Source organism: Trifolium pratense, linkage group LG2, assembly GCF_020283565.1.
Source record: "Trifolium pratense cultivar HEN17-A07 linkage group LG2, ARS_RC_1.1, whole genome shotgun sequence".
NCBI classification, from domain to species: domain Eukaryota; kingdom Viridiplantae; phylum Streptophyta; class Magnoliopsida; order Fabales; family Fabaceae; genus Trifolium; species Trifolium pratense.
In genome coordinates, this window is record NC_060060.1 from 6123581 (window position 1) to 6151437 (window position 27857).

The 27857-nt window shown below is 37.6% G+C and overlaps 4 protein-coding genes, 1 non-coding gene and 1 pseudogene across 6 annotated transcripts; 3 read left to right on the forward strand and 3 right to left on the reverse strand.

Moving 5' to 3' along the window:
- Positions 1 to 115: 115 nt before the first annotated feature.
- Positions 116 to 3624, reverse strand: LOC123904053 (annotated as a pseudogene).
- A 693-nt stretch (positions 3625 to 4317) lies between these two features.
- On the forward strand, positions 4318 to 6173 carry LOC123906604 (zinc finger CCCH domain-containing protein 1-like). Of its 2 annotated transcripts, none has more exons than XM_045956548.1 (4): positions 4318 to 4544; positions 4749 to 4808; positions 4907 to 5748; positions 5874 to 6173. In XM_045956548.1, exons 2-4 carry the CDS (start codon positions 4757 to 4759, stop codon positions 5973 to 5975), a joined length of 996 nt encoding a protein of 331 aa, XP_045812504.1. In that variant the 5' UTR covers positions 4318 to 4544; positions 4749 to 4756; the 3' UTR covers positions 5976 to 6173. The 2 variants fall into 2 exon arrangements, with proteins under 2 accessions (XP_045812504.1, XP_045812503.1); XM_045956547.1 differs by having other exon boundaries at positions 4318 to 4499.
- A 180-nt stretch (positions 6174 to 6353) lies between these two features.
- Positions 6354 to 7420, forward strand: LOC123906605 (protein NDR1-like). Its single transcript, XM_045956549.1, has one exon. The coding sequence runs from the start codon at positions 6541 to 6543 to the stop codon at positions 7114 to 7116; it is 576 nt and encodes a 191-aa protein (XP_045812505.1). The 5' UTR covers positions 6354 to 6540; the 3' UTR covers positions 7117 to 7420.
- A 2687-nt stretch (positions 7421 to 10107) lies between these two features.
- On the reverse strand, positions 10108 to 10917 carry LOC123906606 (50S ribosomal protein L12, chloroplastic-like). Its single transcript, XM_045956550.1, has one exon. It carries the CDS (start codon positions 10804 to 10806, stop codon positions 10267 to 10269), a length of 540 nt encoding a protein of 179 aa, XP_045812506.1. The 5' UTR covers positions 10807 to 10917; the 3' UTR covers positions 10108 to 10266.
- Positions 10918 to 11062: 145 nt separating this feature from the next.
- TRNAP-UGG lies at positions 11063 to 11134 on the reverse strand. The gene has a single exon. It is a non-coding gene; the product is annotated as a tRNA-Pro (tRNA).
- A 3533-nt stretch (positions 11135 to 14667) lies between these two features.
- LOC123904054 lies at positions 14668 to 20260 on the forward strand. The gene is made up of 2 exons (XM_045953749.1): positions 14668 to 15624; positions 20174 to 20260. Exons 1-2 carry the CDS (start codon positions 14668 to 14670, stop codon positions 20258 to 20260), a joined length of 1044 nt encoding a protein of 347 aa, XP_045809705.1.
- Positions 20261 to 27857: the final 7597 nt, after the last annotated feature.

A 27857-nucleotide genomic window follows, 5' to 3' on the forward strand; every position in this document is an offset into this window, starting at 1 on the left:
TTAATAAAAGCGTTAAGTAATTGATGAAGTATACAATTGACAAAAAACAGTAGTTAATATAACTTTGAAATTCCAAAACAAGATGAATAAAGGAACGGAGAAAATACTACTTATGTTAACAAATATAAAAACTAGTGGTTAAAAATATTGATGACTTCAAGTCCTAATAACATTTCAGATCATACATTAAACAAAGATTCAGTATAGTTTTGGTAAAGAAAACTAGATATTTCATTATCTAATCCTATATAGTGCAATTAGAGAAACAACTTAAACAAACAGGTAGATGACAAGCTACATAATGAGGCATACCAATTTTTAAGCTGCGAAGATGTAACCTCAGAACCCTGAAAAACATGCAAGAAAGTCTCATGAAAATATGTCAATGAAATTCTACTCAAGACCTGAGTTACATTTAACATACATTCGAACTTAATTTATCAGCCCATGATTGAAGTGAAGCTGCATTTCGGTGAATATCAGGTTCATCTAAGAGAGCTCTCTCTATCATTAACACCTGTTCATCATTCATTATAGTTCGTTTTCTTTTTTTCCTCTGTGCAAGCTCACTCTTTTCATCTTCTGGATTTTCTTTAACTGTGACTTTTTTAAGACGCTCATTTGATTTTGAAAGATCGCTGTTATCCATATGAGCAACAGCATTCTTTCCTTTGGCAGAACTGGCATCTGAACCACTTGTTTCTATTTTATGAGCATCCTTGTCAGTATCTCTTGCTCCTCCTAATGCTGTTTTACCAGATATGCCTTTATTTTCTACCTGACTTTGCCGATTTGAACCATTGCCTTCAACTTTGTCTTCAGCTTGGGTTTTACATTGTTCCAAATTTGCATAAGAAGAATTCTCCGGCATTCCTTCCTTGACTTTACCACCCTTCTTATCAAGATCAGAGGGTTCTTTACCAGTTAAAGGCAGGCAATGGACGTCCCCCAGCACTTTGAGCCTCCTGCGGGAAATCAAACTTCTCAAGTCACTTTGTTGAGGACAAGCTACATATGATAATTGGTAACCAAATAATCCAATTTGAAAATTGGATTACTTTGTTTATTTAACAGTTTAAGGCATTTTGTAGCGCCATAAAGCAGGAAAATATTTAATTACATTTTTTAAAACTTATAAAACTTATCCCAAGATGACTCCCCAAATTTGCTATCCTGAGTTTTCTGGCAGAGTAGTTGGGCACATTTATACATCAATTAAGAAAGGGAATGAGTAAAAAAGAGATTGAACAGAAAAAGACAGTATTGACAGCTCAAACTAAAGTACAAGGATTTACTTGAACACAATTTCTCCCAGATCCATTTGAAGTAAATAGTGATTGTAATTCCACGAAAAAAACCCTACAAACAATTTACAGATAGAAGTTGTTTACTTACTGATGATATTATAATTTATAATGCTGGATCTTCAAGAACAAAATGATCGACAGAGAGAACTTTTTACTATAAAACACAGTTTCCAAGAACACATTCATTGACACTGGCATAATGCTGAGTTTATTGAAATTTCTAATTGTAGCATAAATAAAAAAAACGTCTAGTAACTAGTTATATTAAAATTTCAAAATTTTGTTTGCAATGTTTGGTCTATCCTCACACAGTAAACTTTATTATAAAAGTTAGTTATCATCAGCACATTTGCTATTCATCTATTTCTTTTTTCATTTTGAAAAAAATTGAGGATAACTAAGTTTGTACTTTAAAAAATATTTTATCATGTACAGTAAATAGAACAAAAAAGGCAGATTGAAGTGTCCTCCTAACTGGACTGTCAATATGCTGGTAAATATGTCATGCAAACCACCATCAGATATTCAGAAGAGAATGTCTATTGATTTTTTTATGATCAAGCAAGGCATGACGCGTGCAATGATCAGGAAGATTCCTTGACTCTCTATAGTGTGGACAACAAGCTCCAATTTTCAGGAAAAATAACAAAAACAATCACTTCAATTCATCATTATCCTTGAAAATACTTATCCTTGCAAATAACATTTCAAAATCATTCATGCTAAGTGAAAGTGCCAAGTGCTAAAACAGCATTTATGAGGGACACGTAACCTTAAAAGTTGTATATCCTCCACATTTACAAAGTTTGGAATCAGAGATTCTGCATGACTTAACAATGAGCCTGCAAAAAAACGGTTAATTGTAAGAAAGTAGCTATGCGTGGCTCACATTTTTGCAAGAATAATTATGTGAGAACAATCATTACGGAGGTTCTTGCTAGCGGTGGCAAATTTAGGAGCATCAGAATCAAAAGAAAACCCAGGAAGCAAGTTAGATAGATCCATTTGCAAGCACTCGAGGACCTTGAGAACGAAAAGGTTTCTTTCCTGCTCTGAAGATCAAAATTACCAAAAAAAAAGGTCTAATTATATGAGGAGATGCGTATTTCTATAAAAACAATCAAGTTTGGCCTAAAATATGTAGAATGTTGACAAGGAACCAACCTTCACAAACATTGGGAACAAAACAATGAAGATTTGCAAAGAACTTGATAAATAATGATGTCCTATGATGTGCATAAGAAGCCTTAAGCATGCTGTTTTGTGTTAGGTTGAATTCCAAATTTGTGGCATCCTTTGCATCCGGTGAAGTATTATGCAAAACCCATCCAACTGCAGCAAATATATCATATTCAAGACTCGCGTCCTCCTCTGTCTCTGAGAGGTTTGATGAACACCAACAGGATAAAAAATCTCCATGGGAGAGTGAAATTATTGCTGTCAGAACTTCAGTCTGAAACCACATGCAAAGGAAACAGTCAAATTACCAACCACAAAATGAACATTTGACAAATCTAAGGGAAAGGAATAAATATTATGCATTGGCTACAAATTAAAACAATATGTGAGTACAATTTTAATTGAGTGTAGTTTTGAAAACCAAACAGAATGATGCTTGCTAGTTGCTACTGCCAAGTCAATAACACTAAAGCAGGTTAACTCTCTATTATTGTCTTTAAGATATACTTACAAAACAAAGTATCACGTAAGATTGAAAATTTGAATCATCGGAGAAAATGTCAGCTAGACGCATTGCATTGAGCTGTACAAATCCCATTGGGCGACCAGCAGTGAGATGCCCGGGATTTCTTCCAAAAGCTTTCTTCAACAAGTCAAAAAACTATATCATGATAACCATATTAAAATGCAAAAACCTGATGATAAAGAAATCAACGTGCTTAATGGCACAAACACATACTGCAGACCGCCATGGGACAATGTCAATTTAGAGATTTTATGAAGAACTTATACTTTTTACTCAACATATTCAATCCCAGTTGATGAGCAACATACTCACAGATAATAATGAAATGATGAGAGTGGCACAAAAAGTCAATAAGGTAATTATCAGGCTATAACGTTTGCAAGTCAACTATCAGCAAAATCCCACTAAAACAGTGCAGCCCTATATATCGTCAACAGTTCAAATTATTGGCATTTGCCGAAAAAGAAAACTAACCTCTAATGCAACAGATTTAGACAATTCTAAACTCTTTGTTGAGCTGGCTACTTCATCAAGATAAGAAATGCTTTCTGCTTCACACAAACTCAGCAACTGAGAAATGAAAGCAGTGACAGTATTGTTAATAATATGCATAAATAGTAGATTAAAGGTAAAAGCAAACAAACAAAACCATAATATAAAAGAGCTCTACAGTCCCTCCTCCATAAACCTAAATTACATTGCTAAAAGTTACAGTACCATAAATGGAGATGCTACTCCAGTATTGGTTTGTTCAGCCATTAGGGGTGAGAGAAAAGGGTGATCTTAAAATAAAGATAGCAAAAGATATTATAGACATACGATGGCTTCCTTTATCGAGCCAATTTTTACTAAGAAGGAATATATATGGTGTGATTTAGTTACTGAGATTTCCAATTTTAATGAACTGTATTCCATTCCATACTGTTCTCATCTCCAAACAAACTTTATAGGAATTCCCTCATATATATATAGTCACCCGTTAGTGTTCTTATGAATTTATTTTCTTTTCTTTTTTTATCAAAAATATATTCCATTCAAACATGTTGTTAAACAGCCAAATAATACCATCTAAACTCTAAAGATCACTACACCATCAGGATAAAATAGAATAAAAACGATACATAGAATAAAAAGATACAATTTTAAGCTTCAGGCTTGCTCTTGACGACCTAGTCACAGGTTCAATTAGTAGTTGATCGAAGTTGATATGTCAATATATATCTATCCAAAAAATGTATATCTATCTATATAAAAAGGTTTAAGTATATGATAAAAGCCTTCAAATATTTTAATTCACATGTAGCTAGCCGCGTTAATTGAAACAACTTGGACTCAACTAACTCAACTGCACCATTTGCCCTAGCGGCTAGCGTTGCTTCTTGGTAGCTCAATTTTATTCTTTCTCTTCAAAATCTTAACAAATCAAATAGCAGCTTCCGCATTCACAGTTCACCGTCGCCTCCGTCCGTTGTTCAGTCATCGCATCGGAATTTCCATACTGCTCTCGTTAACTTACTTGACTTCTTCTTTAGGTCAGTTTTTACAATTGTTCCCCATTCAAAACCCTAGTTTCAATTCCAAATTAGATTCTGTTTTTATGATTTTGAATTACATTATTTGATTTTGTCAATATATATATATATATATATATATATATATATATATATATATATATATATATATATATATATATATTTCTGATTGGGAATTGTGTGCTTTGTTTGAAAAATCAACAGTTTTTATCATGGAAGATTCTGAACCCAAATCCGCCGAAAACAACCAACAAACTGAACAAGGTATGTAAAACTGGTTGCATTACAATCACAATCTTGTTATCTTATGTACCTCTGTTTTCTAGTACTATCGTTAATTTTTAGTTTTTATTTATTTCCAGTTTGTAGTTTTTTCCGAAAACCGGTTAATAAGAAGAACATAAGGAAGCGAACTATTGATAATGAAGATAATGAGGATGATTCCAATAATGAAGAATCTTTGATGCATGTTCAGAAAAAGAATACAAAGACTGATAATAAGCTGTTCTTTTCCTCCGGGTCTTCCAAAAGCTCTGCATCGACTGAACGGAACGAAGAATCTGAGAAAAAACATGGCTTTCATTTTGAGTCATCCAAAGAGATTCAAGTTCAACATGACAGCAAAGCAACAGCAACTCTAGAGACTGAGACTGATTTTTCGAATGATGCTCGTGCTAGGCGTGAAAGAGCTCTTAAGCAAGCGTCGGAGACTCTTAAGGGAAAGGGAACTGGCTCCGAGGATGGAAAATTATACAAGGGAATGAATAATTACACAGATCATAAGGCTGGATTTCGGAGAGAGCACACAATTTCTGGTGAAAAGGCTGGTGGGTCACACGGTCCTCTTAGGGCTTCGGCTCATATAAGAGTGTCGGCTAGGTTTGATTATCAGCCTGATATATGTAAAGATTATAAGGAGACTGGGTATTGTGGTTATGGTGATTCGTGTAAGTTTATGCATGATCGAGGAGATTACAAATCTGGGTGGCAGATGGAGAAGGAATGGGAAGAAGCTGAGAAACAAAGGAGGATGCGTTTGGCTGCAGGTGAGGATGCGGAAGAGGAGGGTGCCAATTTGAATGATGATGAAGATGACGACGACGATGATGCATTACCATTTGCGTGTTTCATTTGTAGAAATCCATTCGTGGATCCTGTCTCAACGAAGTGCAAACACTACTTCTGCGAGCATTGTGCATTGAAGGTACATCCTTATTGTTTTGGCAAATAAATTTCTATTTATAACAGTTTCAAGTTATTTAGTTTTTTTAATTTTGTTTTTCCCTTTCCTTTTACTTATGCCTAACTTTCTGATCATTTTACTTGCAGCATCATGCAAAGAATAAGAAGTGTTTTGTTTGCAACCAGCCAACGCTTGGTATTTTTAACGTTGCTCATGAGATACGGAAGAAGATGGCTGAGGATAAATAAACACCTCAATACAATCATTGAATGTCTTTGCTTCTTTGAGGTCACCTTTTTTTCCTTCCATTTTAATTCTGTCATATGGAGATGCTATGTAATGAGTTGAAAACATATGTTAGGTTTACGCAGTCTTGTTATTTTTGTATCTTTTTGACTAATAGATTCCGAAATATATAATAGTGAGAGATTTGTATCTGTTTAAAATAGCACGCTGTGTAGTTCTTATTGTAGTGTAATTCATTTTAATACTACTAAATTAGTTGAGTTTCTAACTTTTTTAATCCTTCTTTTTTTTACACAACTTTAGTATACTTCCTGTAGAGGATTGCCAAAGATTCTCTAATAGTATATTTTGTTCATATCCAATGTTGCTCAAGAAATGCATATATTCTTTTCCCTTGATACTTTGGCAACCTGCTTCTCATTTTCTATGCATATATTCCTCTAGTTAGCCATCTATTAACTCAAAACATTAACCTTACCCACCCTTCAAATACAAAAGCTTGCTGCACCATCCACCACTTAATATTACATTCAACTCATTCTCTCAATTATCTGACATTTTTGCTGAATGATGTGTGAAGAAGGGAAGAGTTTCTATGTATGGATGTTGCAAGTTATATGCCTCCTAGGTCTTCTTGTTCTGTGTCTATGGTTGTCCTTACGACCGAATAACCCATCCTTCTCCATCGTATTAGTCACTATAGATCGACCTTCAAATCAAAATGGCACCATATTTTATAGCCTTGAAATTGATAACCCAAACAAGGACTCGAGCATTTACTACGACAACATGATATTGAGTTTCCTCTATGGGCAGCAGGAAGATAAGGTGGGGGAGACAACCATAGGTTCATTTCATCAAGGAACTAGCAAGAACCGCATTGTATCTGACATTGTTAGTTGCAAACCTGGACCATTCAAACCTCTCTTCAATGCCATATCAAATGCAACCGCTGAGTTGAAGGCTTCCCTGACAACTAGATATCGATACAAGACATGGGGAATCAAGAGCAAGTTTCAGAGATTACTCTTGAAAGGTATTCTGCCGATTGATTCTAATGGTAAGCTTTCACATAAGAAGAAGAAGTACCCGCTTACCCGTAATTCCAAAAAACTGGGAAGGTCCAAAGTAAAGAAGCACTGATCTCATTTCCTTCACTGTTTTTTTGGCTTGGTTTTTCCTCCCCCTCTTCTATATCCTTCTTCATAATTTTTCACATTATAACAAGTAGAAAACAATACTATTTGTCTGCATGTTCTTCTATAGTAAGGAGTAATTCTTGCTTGCAACCCAGTGTAAGCTTAAAGAAGAGCACGTTTAGTATCTGATGGATGCTGTGAATGTTGTGCTGGGATGCAGTGAGAAAAAAAATTGCTTCGACATTAATTAGGTTCATGGCAGTTTCGTCCATCTAGTAGAAGAATTTCTCTTACATGTAGTATGTGTAAACTAGTTTTCCCAACAAATTATTATATACATAAGCTCTCCCCTAATTTATTTGAATTTTGGTTTATAAACATAATTTCCCATATAAACATTTTTGGATGTGTTGTGTACGTCTCAATTGCTCCAATATAATGCATTTAAATGGGTAGTAAAAGAATATTGGGAAAATAATTTTTATACGAATCTCCAAATTGAGCCAATAATAGTAATCCCTCTAAAGAAGTCAATACCTCAATATTCAAAGGGGTTGAAGCAAAGTAATATGGTTTATCCATTCCTTTTTCTTATTAGTTGTTTGTTGAGAATTCAGAGGATTCAAGATAGAAAGCTCAAGTAGTTTTAATTTGTCTATAAAATGTCGGTTATCCGTAAGTGACCGAGGAAGACAATTTTAAGGTGGTTTGAATTCGTTTTTAGTTTGAGGGTTAACTTCTCAAAGAAGGACTTCCTTTTGAAGACATTTTTTATTACTCCCTCCGGTCCTTTTTATAAGGAACAATTTGGAAAAAAAATTTGGTCCTTTTTATAAGAAACGATCATTAAATTTATTCTTACAATTCCATTTTTACCCTTATTAAATTGTATCCATTCCAAAGTGATGCATTAATTAGTTTGATATATTCCCTAAAGATAAATTAATACATCAAGGTTAGTTTTGGAATAGATTGTAAAATTTTAGAATTTTTATTAAGAAAGATAAGGTTTCTTGGTATGTGTGTTTTTTTTCAAATTGTTCCTTATAATAAGGACCGGAGGGAGTATATATTTTGACTTCTATTGATGCTAACACGAATGTTCATGTTAAACTATGTATATTAGCCTTGAAGTAGGAGAATAATATTGATTAATTTAGTGTTTAGTAGTATATCCATCCATGTTTTAAAATTCTTTTAACAAAATATATCGGTTAATATTTGAAAAATGGTGGTTCAAATCCAAACTGTCACACCTTGATTTATCAAAATATATCGGTTAATATTCTTGCTAATATGGAATGTCATCATTGTCCTGGGTTGTGAGTGTATGTGCAGCGTGTGCTAGGCCGAGTTCATTATAAACCGCAGTATCCCCAAGGACAAAAACGAAAATTCAGGGGGTAGAAAAGAATTGAGGGGGGTTGGGAGAGAAACCATATTAGAGTAATAAGTAATTTTGGTTTAGTTGTTTCTCTTTCTGGGCTTATGCTCCATTTTTATCCAAAAAGACAAAAAAGATTTTGGTTTAGTTGTTTCTTCTATCCACACCCCTCTGGATTGCAAAGTACATGTTTTGCTAAAGAATGGGCTCCCCTATTATCCATTCTTTAATCTCTTAATATGACCAATAATATGACCAAAATACAAACAACTAAAACATAAGCTTAAGCTTGAGCAACATTGATAATACTATTTGAGCACAATCTCTGAATAAAAACTTTGATTACTACTTTATGAGACATTTTATAGTCTAACCAGTCTGAAATATTTAATTCCATATTGTTACGAAGACCTGTGGAGACTTGAGAGTATAAGAGAAATGCATGTTTAGTTAGTAGCATAATTCTGACTTCAAGTCTTCAACTGTTTCTCAATTTTTTCTGATACAAAACAGCTTGTAATTCATAACAGACAAGTCACAATGCAATGTTTCACCCTTAGAAATGGATATTATTATTATTATTACAACTCAACTCAATTTTCAAATTTAATTCATAGAAACAACAAATCAACCAAGTTGTGATGCAATGCAATCATACCAATTTCAAGTGTAAAGTCTCAAACCATCCATCCTTCAATCCCAAATCTTATCCAAACACAGGGTGGTAAGACTATGGTTATAACTCTCTGATAGAAATCAAGATAAGATATATTTTAAAATAAAGTTCATCAATAGTAAGAAAAAAAGTTGGTTTTTCTCTAATTTTTTTCACCTTATATACTCATTTTCCAAATTTAGTAAGCACGAATAAGCTCGACAACAACATTTTTTGCGGTAGTAGAATCACATAGTTGCACGCAGTTGATAGTTTCATACGACTATACTCAAATGAGCTTAGCCTTCGTTCGGCAGCAAGATTGTAGAATTGCATTAAGACTGAACCGAAAGCTCAAATCCCCAAATTGTAGCCTCACAAATACCACACCAAAAGCACATTGGAAAACGATAATTTGGACATCACACAGTTTCACCGTGAAATCATACATACACTTAAACCACATTGCATAACATCAATCGATTAATACTTAAACTACATCACACACATTACACAATATAATCTTTTAGACTAAACTATTATTTACATTTCAAACTTAAACTACAGACGTTCGATCAAAATTCAGTGGCTGTGATTTAAAACAGTGGGAAACTGTGTTAATATCAACAGCAGCAAATCTGGGTCCGACAATCTCAGCCGTTAAATTAAACTATCATTTACATTTCAAACTCAAACTACATCGCACGCATTAGACAATCTCAGCCATTAGATTAAAGTCATTAAACTATTATTTACATAAAATCAACAATTTTTTTTCCAATTATCCAAACACTAACATTTTTATCATTTCAATATCATTATATTTTCAATTCTAAAAAAAATAAATTATTTTTTCCAACAAATTTTGTTCTTGAATCCAAACAAGCCTAAAAAGGATAATGCACATATAAAAAAAATGAAAAATCCAAAAAACAAATTCAAATAAAACATACACATTAAGTAAAATTAATTAATACATTTGTTTTTAATTTAGGTTTATAATAATAATATAACAAGAACTAACTCAATTTTGAACACTACAACACCATAATATAATAATAACAATTTGAAATTACAACAAGAAAAATTGAAAATTTGGGGAAAAAATTGAAACCCTAAACAATTGAAACTTTAGCACCTGCAGTTTCAAGTTGTTTCTTAGCATCATCAGCTTCATCTTTAGAAACAGCTTCTTTGAATTTCTTAGGCAAACCTTCAATCAATTCCTTAGCTTCTTTCAATCCTAAACTCGTCAAAGCTCTAACTGCTTTAATAGCTGCAATTCTCGCACTACTAGGAACTTCTTCAATCACAACATCGAATTCAGTTTTTTCTTCAACGACAGCAACTTCAGCGGCGGCAGGAGCAGCAACAGCGGCGGCGGGAGCAAATGAAGCGGCGGTTACACCTAGTTTGTCTTGGAGATAATCGACTAGGGTTTTGGCTTGTTCGAGTGTGAGAGATGAGATTTCGTTGCCGAGTTTTTCGACTTCGGCTGAGACGGCGGTGATTGGGCGGAGACGAGTGGTGGTGCGATGGATGAGGAAGGGGGTTGGGGTTGAGAAATGGAGAGATGTGATTGGTTTTGGAGTGGGGGTGGGAAAAGAAAGTTTGAGGGGTGAGATTGTTGTTGTTAAAGCGGTTGTTAGTGCCATCGTTGTTGTTTGTTGTTTGTTAGAGAGAAAATTGAAAGAGTGAGAGAACGAAAAGAAGAAGAAGAAGAATGAGAAAATGAAAAGATAAGAGAATGGATATGATGAAATGAAAGGCTTAAGAAGATGGATAAAAAGAATATAATAAAAATAAATAAAATGTTATAATGCGACAAGAAAAATATTAGTATAAAGTTTGAAAATTAAATAACGTGACAAGAAAAATACTATAAAGTTTGAAAATTAAAAATGAAAAAAGGGGGCATTCGGAGAATCGAACTCCGGACCTCTCGCACCCAAAGCGAGAATCATACCACTAGACCAAATGCCCGGTTGTGTTTGTAATAAAGTTTAGAACTATATAACTCAATGATTCTTGCATTTGTTAAAATGACTCTTGCATATTTGTTATCTTATGGTATTTTTCATGGTATACTGGATTCGTTACAACCATGTTAGATTAAGATTATAATATTAATAATAATAACCTACAAAATGGTTAGTAAAAAAAATAAAAAATAAAACCCTACAAAATGGGTGTTTCTTTTGAAATTAGATTCAATATTTTGCGACATTCTCTAGACACATAATCACTAGTTTAAGATTAGACGATTTAAATTTTAATGTAATTTTTAATTTGTATTAAAGTAAAAAAATAGCAAACCAAAATCAATAATAAATTGATTGGTATAAGTGGTATGAATTTTGGTTCCTTTAAACATATGATTAAGAGTTCGATTTCTGATTCATGCGTATGAAAAAATTCAGTTATGAAAAAAAAACACACCTTATATATCTCACAGGTTCCTAACAGAGATGTCATGTTAATCGTGGTGGAAGAATATATTTCACCTCATCTTACTTATGGAAGAATATTTTTTTAGAGAATGGGTAGATAATGCATATGATTTGACAAAATCACTCCAAAAACACTATAATTGGCTAAACACTATTATTACTCCTTTTATGTCTTGAAGGTGGTTGCTAACTCATTTACTCTTTTTATCTTACGGTAAGTGTAAAATAATTGATCAAGTAAATGTATAAATTGACAAAAAGAAAGTTAATATAATATTGAAAATGGTAAGAAATTCTCCCTAAAAATTGGATAATTTAAAAAGAATGGAGCAAGTAGTTTATTGGTGAATCAAACGTTTGAGGGTATGTTGGATGTTGATTTGTACCAAAAGGTCCAAAACAAATACATACAAAGTCTTTTTGTTCATGGGTTAGTTAGTCCTTTGAGGGGTATGTATGTTGAATGTTGATTTGTACCAAAAGGTCCAAACAAATACATACACAGTCCTTTCTTCATGGGTTAATTAGTGTGCTATTAAATCTTTGGGCCTACTTAGATGAATCACACGAGTTACAAATTATCAAGGATGGTTTTTCTCGCTATCCCAAGTTTCTATTTTCGCGTAAAACACATAAAAAATTTCGAAAAATATTTTCGGATGTTTTTTTATCGGTGTAAATTTTATCAAAAATTCGGAAAACGCTTTTCAAAGTTTTCTGCGCGAAAAGAGAAATTTAGGGGTGGAAAGAGAAACTATCATTACCAATAATACCATACTTTATACAAGACTTTTATACAAGTTAGTGATTGTATTATTGGTAGCAATTGAAGAATTAGAAGCTTATCTTGGGAGTTTTAAAACATGTTAGAAATTAAGAATTTTATATAAGTGGAAGCAAGGAATACTAAAGTGTAGCATGAATCTCTCAATTTTTTTTTTTAATGGAAAGTTTAAATTCAGTTGTTCAAACTAACTAGTCCACGATGATATCACACTCTATTGGGCTTGTGTGATTTCAAGTTCAGAGCCCAATGCTTAACAAACCATCAATCCTAACTAAATATTTTGGAATAATTTGTGTTTATTTATAGTGATGAATTCATAAATTTTATCCGGTGGAGCTAGAAAATAGTACTCCATCCGTTTCGAATAACTGGACATTTTAGAAAATTTTATTTTTTTTAAATTACTTATCGTTTTGATAATTTAAGGTTATATTTTGTCTATTATATCCTCCTTATTTTAAATCTTTTTATTGTATTTTTTTTTACTAAACTTCTTCGTATAATTTTTTTTATTGTATTTTTTTTTAAAAAAAAATTGGTACATAACATATTAAATTTATTGGAAAGAGAAAGTGTGTGCAAAAAAATATTGGTGAATTAAAATAAGGTGCAAAAATACATTTTCTTAATGGGCTTGTTTGTTTGAGATTTAAAAAAAAATCATTTTCAAGAAAATCATTTTTTGTAGAGGTTTTGAAGAAAATCTAAAGCTATTTGCCGTTTGTTTATGGACTGGGCAACAGGCCTAAAAGCAAAATCAAACTAGCCCAATTAATATGAGAAAGGAAACAGGCCCAAAACAATTAAATCCTAAACGTCCATTTGGCGACATAAGGTCTGGGCGAGGTAGGCAATGACTGATAACGCCTATAAGACGGATTTACCCACGATAACAAAATATCTTCATCCTTCCCTGCCTTGGCGATTAACTTGGGAATGAAGAAAACAACTCCTTGAAACTGCCATGGCTTGGAGACCAAGGTTTTTATTCCTACTTTCACGCTGCATCACCGGAAAAGGCGCTGAAGACCGGATTTGTAGGAACCCTAGCTTGGAGAAGAAGACTTTAGTGGTCTATAAATAGTTTCATATTTTCATCTGTAAAGGGATCGAATTCTGACTTATTAAACTCCCAGGGTTGTTGGGATTGAACTGAGTGTAATCACACCATTTGATCAATAATACAAACCCCCTCGTTTTTTACCAGAACATTTTGGCGCCCACCGTGGGGCTGCGGTAAAATCATTTGATCCCAGCCTATCACAGCAACTAGACAAGAAATCAAACATCTTCACATGGCTGGAGAGCATGGAAACAACGATAGCTCTAGCGTTAACACCCTGCAAGCCGCCGTCGTAGAGATACGGCGCTTACAAACTCAGATTGCGGCCATCGAAGCCGAAAGAACTAATGAGAAAGAGAAAGCGAAATTGATTTTGGAGGAGGAGGAGGGAGAGGGCGTCATGGACGTACAACCCTTAGCACAACACTTGTGGGATGCCCAAGTGGTGGAAACAATCAAGGTTCCTCACTTTCCTACCTTCGACGGAAAGACGGATCCAAGGGAGCACCTGATGGCAATTGGGACACAAACCGCCATAATCAATGCTCCGGAACATCTAAAGTGTAAATTACTAGCCGGCACCTTCAAGGATGTCGCCCTGCGTTGGTACATGAACCTTCCAAGAAACTCAATTGAGAGTTATGCTGACTTTCATAAAAAATTTATTCACCAGTTCGCTGGATCGAAACACGTGAAAGTCACATCAACCAGTCTTTTCTCCATCCGCCAAAACCATGGCGAGTCATTGCGTAACTTCCTCGCCAGATTTAGCGAAGCCACCATCAAAGTCTCAAATCCAAATCAGGAGATGTTCGTGGCAGCCTTCCACAATGGGCTAAGAGCGGGACATTTCAATGAGTCCTTAGCCCAAAAGCCAGCCTCGTCAATGCAAGAGGTGAACAAGAGGGCGGAGTGTTATATAAAGGGCGAAGAAAGTAACGCCGAGAAAAGGCAAAGAGACGTTAAGGAGAAGGAATACGTGGGCCGTGCCACTAGAGCGCCCGAACACCCACGACCAAAATCGGGAGGCCACCAAGGAGACCCATGGCAGAGGCATCATGGGAAGCCCTACCGCCAACCGCCCAGAAGAGAATTCAGGAATCATCCCGCCAATGAAGACCTCACGCCATTAAACGCCTCAAAAGTTTACGTCTTAAATGAGATTCTGGCCACTGGTTTGGCAAACCTCCCCCCAAGGAGAACCAGTAACATCCCCATGGGGCTGGACGATAACGCCTGGTGCGCATATCACAGGTGTAGAGGTCACTCCACAGAAAAATGCTTCCGCTTAAGAGATTTAATCGAAGAACTGATAAAAAGCGGACACCTTCGCAAATTCATTGACGACGCCGCCCAAGGGCGGGTTGTCGTGCCAAAAGTCCCCCGGCAGGAGCCACGAGACCCTCCTGGGCCAAACAGAGAGCCTCCCAAGGGGAGAATCTCCGTGAATACAATAGCAGGAGGATTCTCAGGCGGGGGCGAATCAAGCTCAGCAAGGAAAAGGTATGTACGCCGAGCTATCTCGGAAATATACCTCGTAAGTCAGCCTCAGCCATTAGACGTACCAGATTTGGCATTCACGGCAAAGGATGGTTTGGAGGTAGCACCCCATGACGATGATCCATTAGTGATACAAGTCCAAATTTTGAACTGTGATGTAAAAAGAGTACTGATAGATTCAGGGAGTTCAGCGGACATTATGTACTGGGAAGCTTTCAAGGCCATGCAATTAGCAGAAGAGCAATTGCAACCATACTCCGGAACCCTGGTTGGGTTCTCTGGCGAACAAGTGGACGTAATGGGTTACGCCTCCCTTCTTACCACGTTTGGAGAAGGCAGCAACGCCAAAACTATCAAGGTGCGATACCTGGTAGTTAAAACTCCTTTTACCTCCTATAATATTATTATAGGAAGGCCCGCCTTTAACACATTAGGGGCGGCCATGTCCACTCTATACCTAGCAATAAAATACCCCCTTGAGAATGGGGGAGTAGGAACAGTAAGGGGCGATCAGCTCCTCGCCAAGAAATGCTACGAGTCTAGCTTAAAGATACGACACCGAACTTCCAGCGCAAGCGGAAAAGTCGGAAGAAGACAAGCCGCAATCCCAGGCGGCATAAACATCATAGAAAGCGCAGATATGGATCCGAGGGAGGAATTTCAAGATCGAAGGGTAAGCCCTATAGAAGACCTGGAGCAGGTTCAAATTGGCGATCACCCTCACCAGACAACAAGCTTGGGAACAGCGTTGCCCAGCGAGGAGAGGGGACGAATCATCAAAATCTTGAAGGATAACGCTGACCTATTCGCATGGAAGCCTTCAGATATGCCAGGGATTGACGAAGGGGTGATAACACATAAACTTTCAATATCACCCAGCACAAAACCAGTCTCCCAAAGAAAGAGAAAGGTAGGAGAAGAAAGACGAGTCGCTATAGCGGAAGAAGTAGAGAAGCTAAAAGAGGCCGGATTCATCGAAGAAATAAAATACCCTTCATGGTTGGCAAACGTCGTCATGGTGAAAAAGGCCAACGGAAAGTGGAGAATGTGCGTGGACTTCACAGATTTAAACAAGGCATGTCCCAAAGATCCATATCCTCTGCCCAACATTGACAGGTTAATTGATGGCGCCTCGGGGTGCAAGATGCTGAGTTTTATGGACGCCTACTCCGGATACAATCAAATAAAGATGAACCCCTCCGACGCCTGCCATACAGCCTTTATGTCGAATACCTGCAACTATTTTTACAACGTCATGCCTTTTGGATTGAAGAATGCGGGAGCAACATACCAAAGGTTGATGGACAGGGTTTTTGCTGAGCAAATAGGGAAGAATTTAGAGGTATATATCGACGACATGGTAGTAAAAACTTCCGAGGGAAGTCGCCATGATGATGATCTGTTGGACATCATGGGATCAGTAAGAAAGTACAACATGAGACTAAACCCAGCGAAGTGTTCCTTTGGAGTACAAGCCGGAAAATTCTTAGGATTTATGCTCACCAGCAGAGGAATAGAGGCTAACCCCGAGAAATGCCAAGCCATCATAGACATGAGGAGCCCTACATCCGTGAAAGAAGTACAAACCTTGACAGGCAGAATAGCGGCACTATCCAGATTTCTATCATGTGCGGGCGAAAAGGGTTTCCACTTCTTCGCATCCCTTAGGAAAAATGAGAGATTCTCCTGGACACCAGAATGTGAAGAAGCCTTCAAACAACTAAAAGAGTTCCTGGCATCACCGCCCATCTTGACACGCCCATTACCAGGTAACACCCTTTACCTATATCTCGCAGTTTCGGATAGAGCTTTGAGTTCAGCTCTAGTTCAAGAAATAGAGGGCGAAGAAAAACCTATATATTTTGTAAGTAGAACCTTAAGGGGAGCAGAAACAAGGTATCAAAGAATAGAGAGGTTATCTCTCGCGGTAGTTGTCACAGCCAGAAAGTTAAGGCAGTACTTTCAAAGCCACCAGGTAGTTGTTAGAACAGATTACCCTATCAAGAACGTCCTCCGAAAGCCAGACTTGGCAGGAAGGATGGTAGCGTGGTCCGTGGAATTATCAGAATTTGACATCACCTTCTCACCTAGAGGGGCCATTAAGTCACAAAGACTAGCTGATTTTGTATTGGAAATGTCTACTCCGCCAACAACAGAGAAAACGGCGTTTTGGACACTCTCAGTTGACGGGGCCTCCAATGTGCGAGGAAGTGGAGCCGGAATAGTACTGGAAGGACCGGATGGCGTTATGATAGAACAATCACTACGTTTCGCCTTCAAAGCTAGCAACAACCAAGCGGAATACGAGGCTTTGATAGCAGGAATGAAGTTAGCAAGCGATATGGAGGTAAAAGAGCTAAGGGCCATGAGTGATTCCCAACTGGTAACCAACCAAGTATCAGGGAAGTTTCAAACGAAGGAGCCGCAGTTAATCAAATATGTGGAGAAGGTGCAAAACCTAGCTAAGCATTTCGATTCGTTCGAATTAGTTGACGTTCCCCGCGAACAAAACATGAGAGCAGATCTATTGTCAAAGCTGGCGAGCACCAAAAAACCAGGAAGCCATAGAACCGTTATCCAAGAGACCATAAAAACTCCCAGCATCAACGGGGAAGAGGTAATGATGGTAATAGAAGAGGAAGACTGGAGATCACCCATTATCCGATACCTCCAAAAGGATGAACTCCCGAAAGAAAGGGAAAAGGCTTTAAAATTGAAGAAAGTGGCGGCATGGTATTCAATGGTAGGGGATAAGCTATACAAAAGGGGATTTGCGTCCCCCCTCCTTTTATGCGTCAGTACCGAAGAAGCCAAGCGCATCATGTCTGAAGTTCACGAGGGATCGTGCGGTAGTCATATCGGTTCAAGAGCACTAGCAGGAAAGATATTAAGAGCAGGATTTTATTGGCCAGATATACATGATGATACCGCCATGTATGTAAGAAACTGTGACAAATGCCAAAGACACGCCAACCTGCATCACGTTCCGGGGGAGCCACTAAAGTCAGTGTTATCCCCATGGCCCTTTTTCATGTGGGGTGTAGATATCGTGGGTCCGTTTCCGGTTGGCTATAAACAAGCGCGATGGATCATCGTCGCCGTGGACTACTTTACAAAATGGATTGAAGCAGAACCGGTATCCAGCATCTCGGCGGAACAGGTAAAAATCTTTTATTGGAAGAAAATCATCTGCAGATTTGGACTGCCCAAATATATCGTATCCGACAACGGTACACAGTTCGCCAGCGAAAAGGTAGTAGAGTTCTGTCGAAGCAAAGGGATTAAAAACACCTTTATATCGGTGGAGCATCCACAAGCTAATGGACAAGCAGAGTCAGCAAATAAGGTGATACTAAGAGCCTTAAAAAGGAGGCTAGATAGCAAAGGCGAAGCTTGGGTAGCCCACATCTCACCCATCCTCTGGTCGTATCACACCACTCCCCAATCCTCGACAGGAGAAGCGCCATTTACAATGGTCTATGGTTCAGACGCGATGATCCCGGTGGAAATAAATCCTCCTAGTTGGCGCAGAGAAACCACGACGCAGGAAGAGAACGACAGAGCTTTGGAAGAGAACCTAGACATGATCGAGGAAAGAAGAGAAAGAGCGCATTTCAGAGAATTCGCCATAAAGCAAAGGGCCGCTAGGCGTTATAATACGAGAGTCAAACAAAGGAGTTTCCAAGAGGGCGATCTAGTGCTGAAAAGACCTATGGGAAAGGATAAAGGAGGAAAGTTCGCGGCAAACTGGGAAGGCCCCTTTCGGGTGCAAGAAGCTTTCGAAGGAGGAGCATATCGTCTAGAGACCATGGAAGGAAGAATCCTCCCCAGGACGTGGAACATAGCAAACTTAAAGTTCTACTACAGCTAATCGCGGGGCAACACGTTTCTGGTGGAAGAATAAGTAAAACCATTCTCTTCTTTTAGCAATATTTTTAATGATGTATAAGAACCGTTTTCATAAATGAATAAAAAGACAATGAGACACTCTTTTCCCCTGTTTTAACTGGGGTTTTTATCGAGGCTCATTGAATTTCAAAATTCTAGTAGTTTATATCTTCTTGCATATGTCAAAATATTTGCGTCAACCTGATTAAGTTACGGGCTCTGAATCAATGAAAATGGTTATCTCAAACTTGAGCTCCGAATCTTTATCAAAGATCAACTCAGATGTGAGCGCTGAACCATAAAACAAGGTTGCAAGGCCTTGGCGTTACCTGTAAGTCTTACGAGTTGGGTACGTCAGAAAAAGAAAAATTAAACAAGGTTGCAAGACCTTGGCGTTACCTGTAAGTCTTACGAGTTGGGTACGTCAGAAAAAGAAAAATTAAACAAGGTTGCAAGGCCTTGGCGTTACCTGTAAGTCTTACGAGTTGGGTACGTCAGAAAAAGCAAAATTAAACAAGGTTGAAAGGCCTTGGCGTTACCTGTAAGTCTTACGAGTTGGGTACGTCAGAAAAAGCAAAATTAAACAAGGTTGCAAGGCCTTGGCGTTACCTGTAAGTCTTACGAGTTGGGTACGTCAGAAAAAGCAAAATTAAACAAGGTTGAAAGGCCTTGGCGTTACCTGTAAGTCTTACGAGTTGGGTACGTCAGAAAAAGCAAAATTAAACAAGGTTGCAAGGCCTTGGCGTTACCTGTAAGTCTTACGAGTTGGGTACGTCAGAAAAAGCAAAATTAAACAAGGTTGAAAGGCCTTGGCGTTACCTGTAAGTCTTACGAGTTGGGTACGTCAGAAAAAGCAAAATTAAACAAGGTTGAAAGGCCTTGGCGTTACCTGTAAGTCTTACGAGTTGGGTACGTCAGAAAAAGCAAAATTAAACAAGGTTGAAAGGCCTTGGCGTTACCTGTAAGTCTTACGAGTTGAGTACGTCAGAAAAAGCAAAATTAAACAAGGTTGAAAGGCCTTGGCGTTACCTGTAAGTCTTACGAGTTGGGTACGTCAGAAAAAGCAAAATTAAACAAGGTTGAAAGGCCTTGGCGTTACCTGTAAGTCTTACGAGTTGGGTACGTCAGAAAAAGAAAAATTAAACAAGGTTGCAAGGCCTTGGCGTTACCTGTAAGTCTTACGAGTTGGGTACGTCAGAAAAAGAAACAGCAGAAAAAGGCGAGATTATCAACACCGCCAGAAGAAGCGTATACACAACCAAAGCAGGCGATTCATTATAACGCCAAAAGACAACAGGTATAAAGTTATTTGTATCAATTTACAATTATTGTAGAAAGTCGAAGATGTCACAGGTGCAAGGACAAAGTTTCCTAGACGAGAACGACAGAAGGCGTTACCTCACAACGTAATGCAAAAATAATTCATAAAGTTATGAAGAGAAGAAATCAGGCGAATAAAGAAATTTATAAAGGACCCAGCCAAGGGGCAAATTGTTCAAAGCCACAAAAGGGCATACAAAATAATTACAAAAAGCCACAGAAGGGCAGAAACAAGATCATTACAAAAGAGATCATTCACTGAGGAGGAACATAGGGAACGAGCTTGCCGTCAACAATTTGATTCATTGCATCAGCTTCGCCAAAGCGCTTAGCATCGAGATCTGGAAAAAGAAGCTTAACCTGTTCTATAGCAAAAGAAAAGCCCTCGTCATATTGGTTGGCGGCATAGAGCTGAAGCTCTGTGACATCACTCTCCAATCTAGCTTTCTCATCAGCTAAGGTCCCAACAGACAGTACCGCTTCATCCTTCTCCTTGGATAGCTTAGAGAGTTTCTCATCCTGGGCAGCAGCATTCTCCTTGAGCTTGGCCTCCGAAGCGGCATAGCTTTCTTTAACTTTAGACAGCTTTTCCTCATACTCTTTCTTCAGTCTCTCTGTCTCGCCCTCCCGTTCTTCTTTCAGCTTCTTAATGTCGCCTTCCAGTTTTGCCTTAGTTTCGGAATACCTCTTCTCAATGTCAGCGAGATTATCATCAACCATCTTCACTTTTTGCCTCGCCTCTAGAACCTCTTGCTCTTGGCGGTTTGTCAGTAGATAATTAAGAAGAGTACCCTTGACTTCATACTCTAAGGCCTTCTTCCTTAGGTCTTCCGTCGAAGTGTCGGTGAAGCGAGTCATGTCGCCCACCATGGTTACTCCTCTCTCAATAAACTCCAGAGGATCGAAGGAGCTCCAGGAAAGGGGCGCAGCGTTTTCAGCGTCTTGAGCAGGAGGCTGAGAAGAACTGGAAGCCGCGCCTTTGCCCTTGTCAGCGCCCCCAGCCTTCTGAGTAATCTTCTCAACTTTTTGCTTTTTGGGAGGAGGAGGAGCAACACCCTCGTTCTCCTCTGCTCCAGAGGCCGTTTTTCCCGGGATCTCGACACGGATACGCCCCTCATGCTTCTTCTTGCTCCGCCCTTCCTTCATAGCAGCTTCCTCCACTTGCAGCTTTTTCAGTGGATCAATCACGGCGACAACAGGATTGGCTTTTTGCTGGCGAGCCTTAGCCAAGAATGCCAGTCTCTCCTCATTAGAAATAGTCCTCATTCTCTCTGCAAAAGTAAAAAGAGACAAAAAAAAAAAAAAACACAAGAGTTAATAATAAGGCGAGATCAACATTAAACAGAAGTAGAAAAATACCAAATGCGTTACTTACGTAAATACTCTGTCAGGGCTTCACTATTACCCTCACACCTAAGAATATCGGCGGTATCCATAAGAGCATAGGAGTCAAGGAAGTTGACGGTATCTTGCTCAAAATCGCTTAAGGCCTCAAAGATAGCACCCTTGATAAGCCTAGGGTTATCAGTCCAGTAGAAAGGGAATAGAGGATCATCAACCTCATCATACATCAAGTCAGAAAGTTCCTCAGCACTACGAACTCGAAAGAAAGAATTCTTAAAGTTCTTGAAGTTGGAAGCGTATAGATTCAGAAGGCGACGGTTAGGTTGACTGCTAAGGGAGACCAAAGTATGCGGCTTCAAGTTCTTTATGTGGTAGAAAGAGAAAAAAACGCCAATTGAGGGCTCCAATTCGAAGCCGGAACACATTACCTCATAGGCTTTGATAAAGGCCCAACTATTAGGATGGAGTTGGGTAGGGGCAACGTTGAGAACCTTCAATATCTCCGCCTCAAAGGAAGTAAATGGCAACCAAATGTTGAGGGGTTGGATCACGCCGGTATAAAGATAGAAATAATGCGGCGGGTTGTCATTCTTAGAAAATACAAACTCGTCCTCTCCGACGGGTTCGGTTATAATAGAGTCTTCGTGAGAGGGGTCTGAAAGCTTGACGGCTTTCCTAAAGCTCCTCACCATTTCCGTACTGGTATACTTTGAAGAAACTTCCATGGTGACGGGAGTATAACCAGCAACAACCAGATCTCGACAAGGATTCTTCTGCTTTCCTGTGAAAGAGGAAGGGGAGATTATGACGCAATCACTGTCATTACCACTATCAGCACTACTACTATCACTATCACTATCACTACTACTACTCCCAACATCAAAACCCCATAATTCCGAGTAAAATCCTCGGCTATTAAGAACACCGTTAGCCCTAGTATAGTGGGCGCGAACTTGTTGCGCCCATTCGAGATAACTAGGAGCAGAAATAGGAACCCTCCCCTCATTATCGTCTAACTCCCTCAAAATAACCATCTTTCTAAACCTAAATCAGAAAATTAGGGTTCCTACGCAACACAGACCAAACCGGCGAAAAGGAATAAGGTATAAAAGAAGAATACCTTAGGAAATTGACAAAGCTTGGAGCAATAAACTGGAAGCGTCCTAACACGAAGCGTTGAACAAAGGCTTGCTGGAGAATCGAAGAAGGATATGCGAAAAAGAGTACGGATTTGCGAGAAGAAATAAGTAAAGGGAAGGAAACAGAGGTACTATTTAAAGAGAAAAACCTTTTCGGCTGTTTGAAGTCCAGAAGTTGAAGCAAGAGGTAACGCACGCGTCGTCGGATTAAATACGTGTCAAAGCGCGCATCTCAAGAATAAATCATGGAAGATTTATCGTCAGACAGTTAAAAACCACGCCCTCCGGCGAGGTAACTATCTATAACGCCTTTAAAGGAAGGGCCACGCCAGGACGCATTATCTCGCCAAAAAAGCAAAAACTTGATTCGCCTTGGGGGCGCAACAAAGATATCCAAAACAATGCCCAACGAGAAAAAGCCAAAAATCAAGGAGAGGCAAGACATAAAATAAAGCAAAGACAAGACATAAAGTAATGCATTCTACTCAAAGCAAGAAAGAAAATCTTTATTATTAGCAGAAAATGGAAAGTACAACGAGGAGAAACCAAGGCTACATGGAGAAATCCTAAAATCCTATCAATCAGACTCCGAATCCTTTTGCACAGGCTCAGGGAAAGTCATCTTGGATTCCACGGTGACCCGGGACCCCTCTTCTTCACTGGACGAGGAAGCACGAAGCTCAGGAGGAACATAGGTCTCCAGAAACGAAACGTAATCCTCATCACCACTACCAGAATCGGAGGTATCCGAGGAAAGAACGATAACCTCCACCTTTTTGACATCCTTAGACCTTCGGGAGCGAGTGGAGTTAGAGGTTGAAACCTCAACTCTTTTCTTCCTCCGCTGAGGCGGAGTACTTCTGGCAACAGGTTTTTTCGCATTATTATTTTCCATCTTAAAGATTCAAAACAAGATGATAAAAATTCGAGTTTTTAGCAGGTGATATTTATAGTCAGTGTTTAACCTTAACATCGTTATTAACGATAATAATAAATGCGCGGACGGTTATAACTACCAAGTTTTAACTGTCTCGATAAATGCCACTTTTATGTTTCCAAGGAGTCAAAATTTGACCCATTTTAGTTATCGAAGATCGCAAAGGAAGGCGGTACTAAAAGGAACAGAAGAGCAACACATAAGGAAAGGAAATTGCTTAATATTCAAATTTTTCGCAAAGAAAATACAACGGAAGCAAGAAACAGAATGAAAATAACGAAGGTTCAAAGATACGGAAACAAATTACAAACATAGAAAAAAGACATAAAAGAGCAAGTAAGTAAAGACTTCATGGCATGGTAGAACTCCCTAATTCACCGGCGTCGGCGACGGCGAGACAGTGCATTTCCTCCAGCGCCCGTTTCACCCTCTTCGCCTTCACCATGTTTTCTTCAATAGGCTTCAGATCCTCTCTCAGCTCGTTCTGCTTGTCCAAAAGGTCTACCAAAGAATGGCGCCTGGAAATCAGCTTAGCAACATCATCCCTAATCTCGCCTTGAAGAGCCCTCTTCCTCTTCACAAGCGGCTTCATCTCCTTGTTCAGCAGCGCCAGACGATCGTCCACTCTCCGCTCCTCATTAAAGCATATTCCTAAGATTTCCTCTTGCACACCCATGGTCTCTTTCGTGATCTCTATCTGGCTATCAACAGCTTCGGTGACTTCGAAGTGACATTCCTTAACATTCTCCACAGCAATCACAAAGGAGGCATTAGCTTTTAACTCCTTTTCCAGGCGCAAGACACTATCGAGAAAGCGTTTCTCTTCTTTGGTTAACCTCCAGCAGTAGTCGTTAAGCTCCTTGACGAATTCAGAAAATTCGCCAAAATCCTCCATCAGGTCTTCAGTATTTATGGTCAGCATACGACGGAGCCGCTTGATAACCGGAGAGGCGGGAGACTGACCGCATTCAAAAGGAGGATTTTTGGGAGACATACTGTAGAAAGAAAGCTGTTAGGTAAACAGGTGAAAATGGGATGAGCGGATCCTAACATCGAAGGATCCATTTTATAGAGGAAATATCCAATCGTGTCATCAGTAAATGGAGAAACGGTTGATAGATATGGCATAGGAGAGCGAGATCGTGCTCCAGAAAGTGGGAAGAAACGTGATGAAACCGTTCCCGCGTTACAAGTTTTTAGAGGGAAAATTCGAATCATACTCAAGCACTTCACCCCTTTGGACTTCGTGCTTGGGGGGCTGTGGACTGGGCAACGGGCCTAAAAGCAAAATCAAACTAGCCCAATTAATATGAGAAAGGAAACAGGCCCAAAACAATTAAATCCTAAACGTCCATTTGGCGACATAAGGTCTGGGCGAGGTAGGCAATGACTGATAACGCCTATAAGACGGATTTACCCACGATAACAAAATATCTTCATCCTTCCCTGCCTTGGCGATTAACTTGGGAATGAAGAAAACAACTCCTTGAAACTGTCATGGCTTGGAGACCAAGGTTTTTATTCCTACTTTCACGCTGCATCACCGGAAAAGGCGCTGAAGACCGGATTTGTAGGAACCCTAGCTTGGAGAAGAAGACTTTAGTGGTCTATAAATAGTTTCATATTTTCATCTGTAAAAGGATCAAATTCTGACTTATTAAACTCCCAGGGTTGTTGGGATTGAACTGAGTGTAATCACACCATTTGATCAATAATACAAACCCCCTCGTTTATTACCAGAACAGTTTACAATCATTAAAATCTGTTTTTTTTAAGATGGCGAGGGATGATGAATGATAAAAAAATGAATTTTGATAAAAACTATTGAAAATAGATTCTCATTTTGATGAAAAAAATGATTTTTTTACTAAAATGATTTTTGAAAAAAATCTGAAACAAACACAAGAAAGATAAAAAAAAATAGAGTTTTTTTTTTTTGAAAAAAAAAATAGATTTTTCGGGTGAAAAATTTGAAACAACGGACATCACACTATATGACAACGGACGCCCATCCACAGTCACCAACTACTCCTAAAACCGTTCTCACCCACATTCTCACCCTTTTCTCCTTTTAGTGCTAACTCACCCAAACCCATTATTTAAATAATTTTAACTTTAAAAATGCTTCTAAAAAACATGTAGCGGATAACATAGACTTTAAGACTCGAATTCAAAATTAAAATATAAAACATTGGTTAAGGTGTTACATACGTCATTAAAACACTACTAATAACAAAATTATGTAGAAAATATTACTTATACAAAATTTCTTTATTACAAGATACATCTTTAATTCAAAAAGAAGACAACAATAAGGACTCTATTAACCTTTTCTCATGTTACAATTAAAGTGGAGCTTCGTCGATAACTCGAACATAACACATAGTCTGAGATCCTGAACCACCCAAAGGTTCAGCAAATACACAGAACAAATAGTTAGTATAAAAATTCAGGTTATTGTAAAAGCAACTCATACTATACACTTTAAATAAACCGCACATAAATTGCATCATTGAAATGTCCCTATCTAACATCTCTCGTATACACATATCATAATAGTCATCGTATAATCGAGGATTCACAATTATCAGGAAATCACAAGTACACGAATCAATTATGCGAGATACCGAACATACCACATAAGTGCACATATTACCTAATGCAACTAATGCCAAATTTATGCAATGCCCCCTAACATCAGGGCCGACCCAATGCATATTGAGGCCTAAAGTGAAAATTTAAGTGAGACTTTTTAAAAATATTAATATTTTTTTAAAAAATATATTAGTTTGTTAAGAGTTCGACTGCGAGATAAGTAAAGCATTAGAAGAACTCATTAACCACATAATGTTTTGGTAAATATAATTAATCTTTTTGTTTGATGATAGATGTAAACTTTGTCAAAATAAATTATCTTAAAAAATTCTCAGTTTTAGTTTCTAATATAATTTTAATTTATTTATTTTTTATATAATTTTGCACTTTATTTTATTATTTTTTTTAAGCAAAATGGTATTATAAAAAATGTCACTTTGTATTATCATGAATACATTAATAACCATTAAGGATAATTTATCAAAAAAAAAAAACCATTAAGGATAAATTTGTATTTGTAAAGAATAAAAACCACAATTTTCTTTATTTTCTCCTTTTTTTGGTACATCTTTCTCCTATATTAATATGTATACTAGTAGTATATAAATAATTTTGTAACTATTTTGCAATAAATTATAATTAATATTTTTTATGTCAAACTTTTTATTTTTTGACAGTATTTATGTCAAACTTAAACATGTAACTTTTTTATTTTTTATTTTTAACAAACATGTTTGAGGAAAAAAACAAAAGAACAACTGAACAAACATTTCCGTCAAAAAAAAAAAGAGAACAAACATGTCACCAGTTATGTGGGAAAAAAAAAAGTGGTCTAGCTCCGTTTTGATCGCAAAACCATTAACTTATATTTACAAGTATCACACGAACCACAAAGTTACTCAGATCCTTTTGATAACTTTTTTTCGGAATTATATATAATATTAAATTTTGAGGCCTAGTTTTTTGTTTTTGAGGCCTAATTTAGAGGCCTAAAAGGTGGGGGCCTAAAACCCCATCTTCACTAGCTTTGGGTTTGGGCCGGCCCTGCCTAACATTATTAATGCATGCGGTACCTCATCATTATTTATTGGACCAACTGAATCCATATATTTTAGCCACCATTAAAATATCTGCTATATTTTCAATCGCAGCTAAAATATCTACTCATCATACAATACGAATGAATGGAATGCGCAAGTATCATTCATCTACCTCATCATTAAAATGGATACAAAAACCTAATAGTATTCTATCTACATCATATAGAACACAAACCACATTGTCATCATCAAATACATCAAGTATTCATCATTCACATCATCATAAAAAATACATCAAGTATTCATTTTTCATGGATTGAATCATGCAACTAACATCAATAAAACAATATATATATATATATATATATACTCCCCTCTTTTGAACCATCTCCATATGAATTAATATATCTGCTCTCTCACCTTGGTTGGAATTTGAAGCTCCTAATCTCTAAACTGTAATAATTAATAATTTAGAGATCGATATATTATATGAAATTAGAACACACTTACTTGATAATCATAACCGGAATCGCACCAATATCGAAAACATCGATATACTAGACAAGATCTTCCTTTGCCTATCACATGCTCCAGTCTTTGAGGTCTTTGATGGGGAAGACAACAAATGAGCGTTCGCTTGACA

Excerpts from the sequence above, each read along its gene's own strand:
- LOC123906604 (XM_045956548.1), top strand. The coding sequence starts at position 4,757 with ATGGAAGATTCTGAACCCAAATCCGCCGAAAACAACCAACAAACTGAA. Across the intron at positions 4,809-4,906 it reads CAACCAACAAACTGAACAAG|TTTGTAGTTTTTTCCGAAAA; the intron begins GTATGTAAAACT and ends ATTTATTTCCAG. Across the intron at positions 5,749-5,873 it reads GCGAGCATTGTGCATTGAAG|CATCATGCAAAGAATAAGAA; the intron begins GTACATCCTTAT and ends TTTTACTTGCAG.
- LOC123906605 (XM_045956549.1), top strand. The coding sequence starts at position 6,541 with ATGATGTGTGAAGAAGGGAAGAGTTTCTATGTATGGATGTTGCAAGTT.
- LOC123906606 (XM_045956550.1), bottom strand. The coding sequence starts at position 10,806 with ATGGCACTAACAACCGCTTTAACAACAACAATCTCACCCCTCAAACTT.
- LOC123904054 (XM_045953749.1), top strand. The coding sequence starts at position 14,668 with ATGGGGCTGGACGATAACGCCTGGTGCGCATATCACAGGTGTAGAGGT. Across the intron at positions 15,625-20,173 it reads AGGAATTTCAAGATCGAAGG|AAAGTCGAAGATGTCACAGG; the intron begins GTAAGCCCTATA and ends CAATTATTGTAG.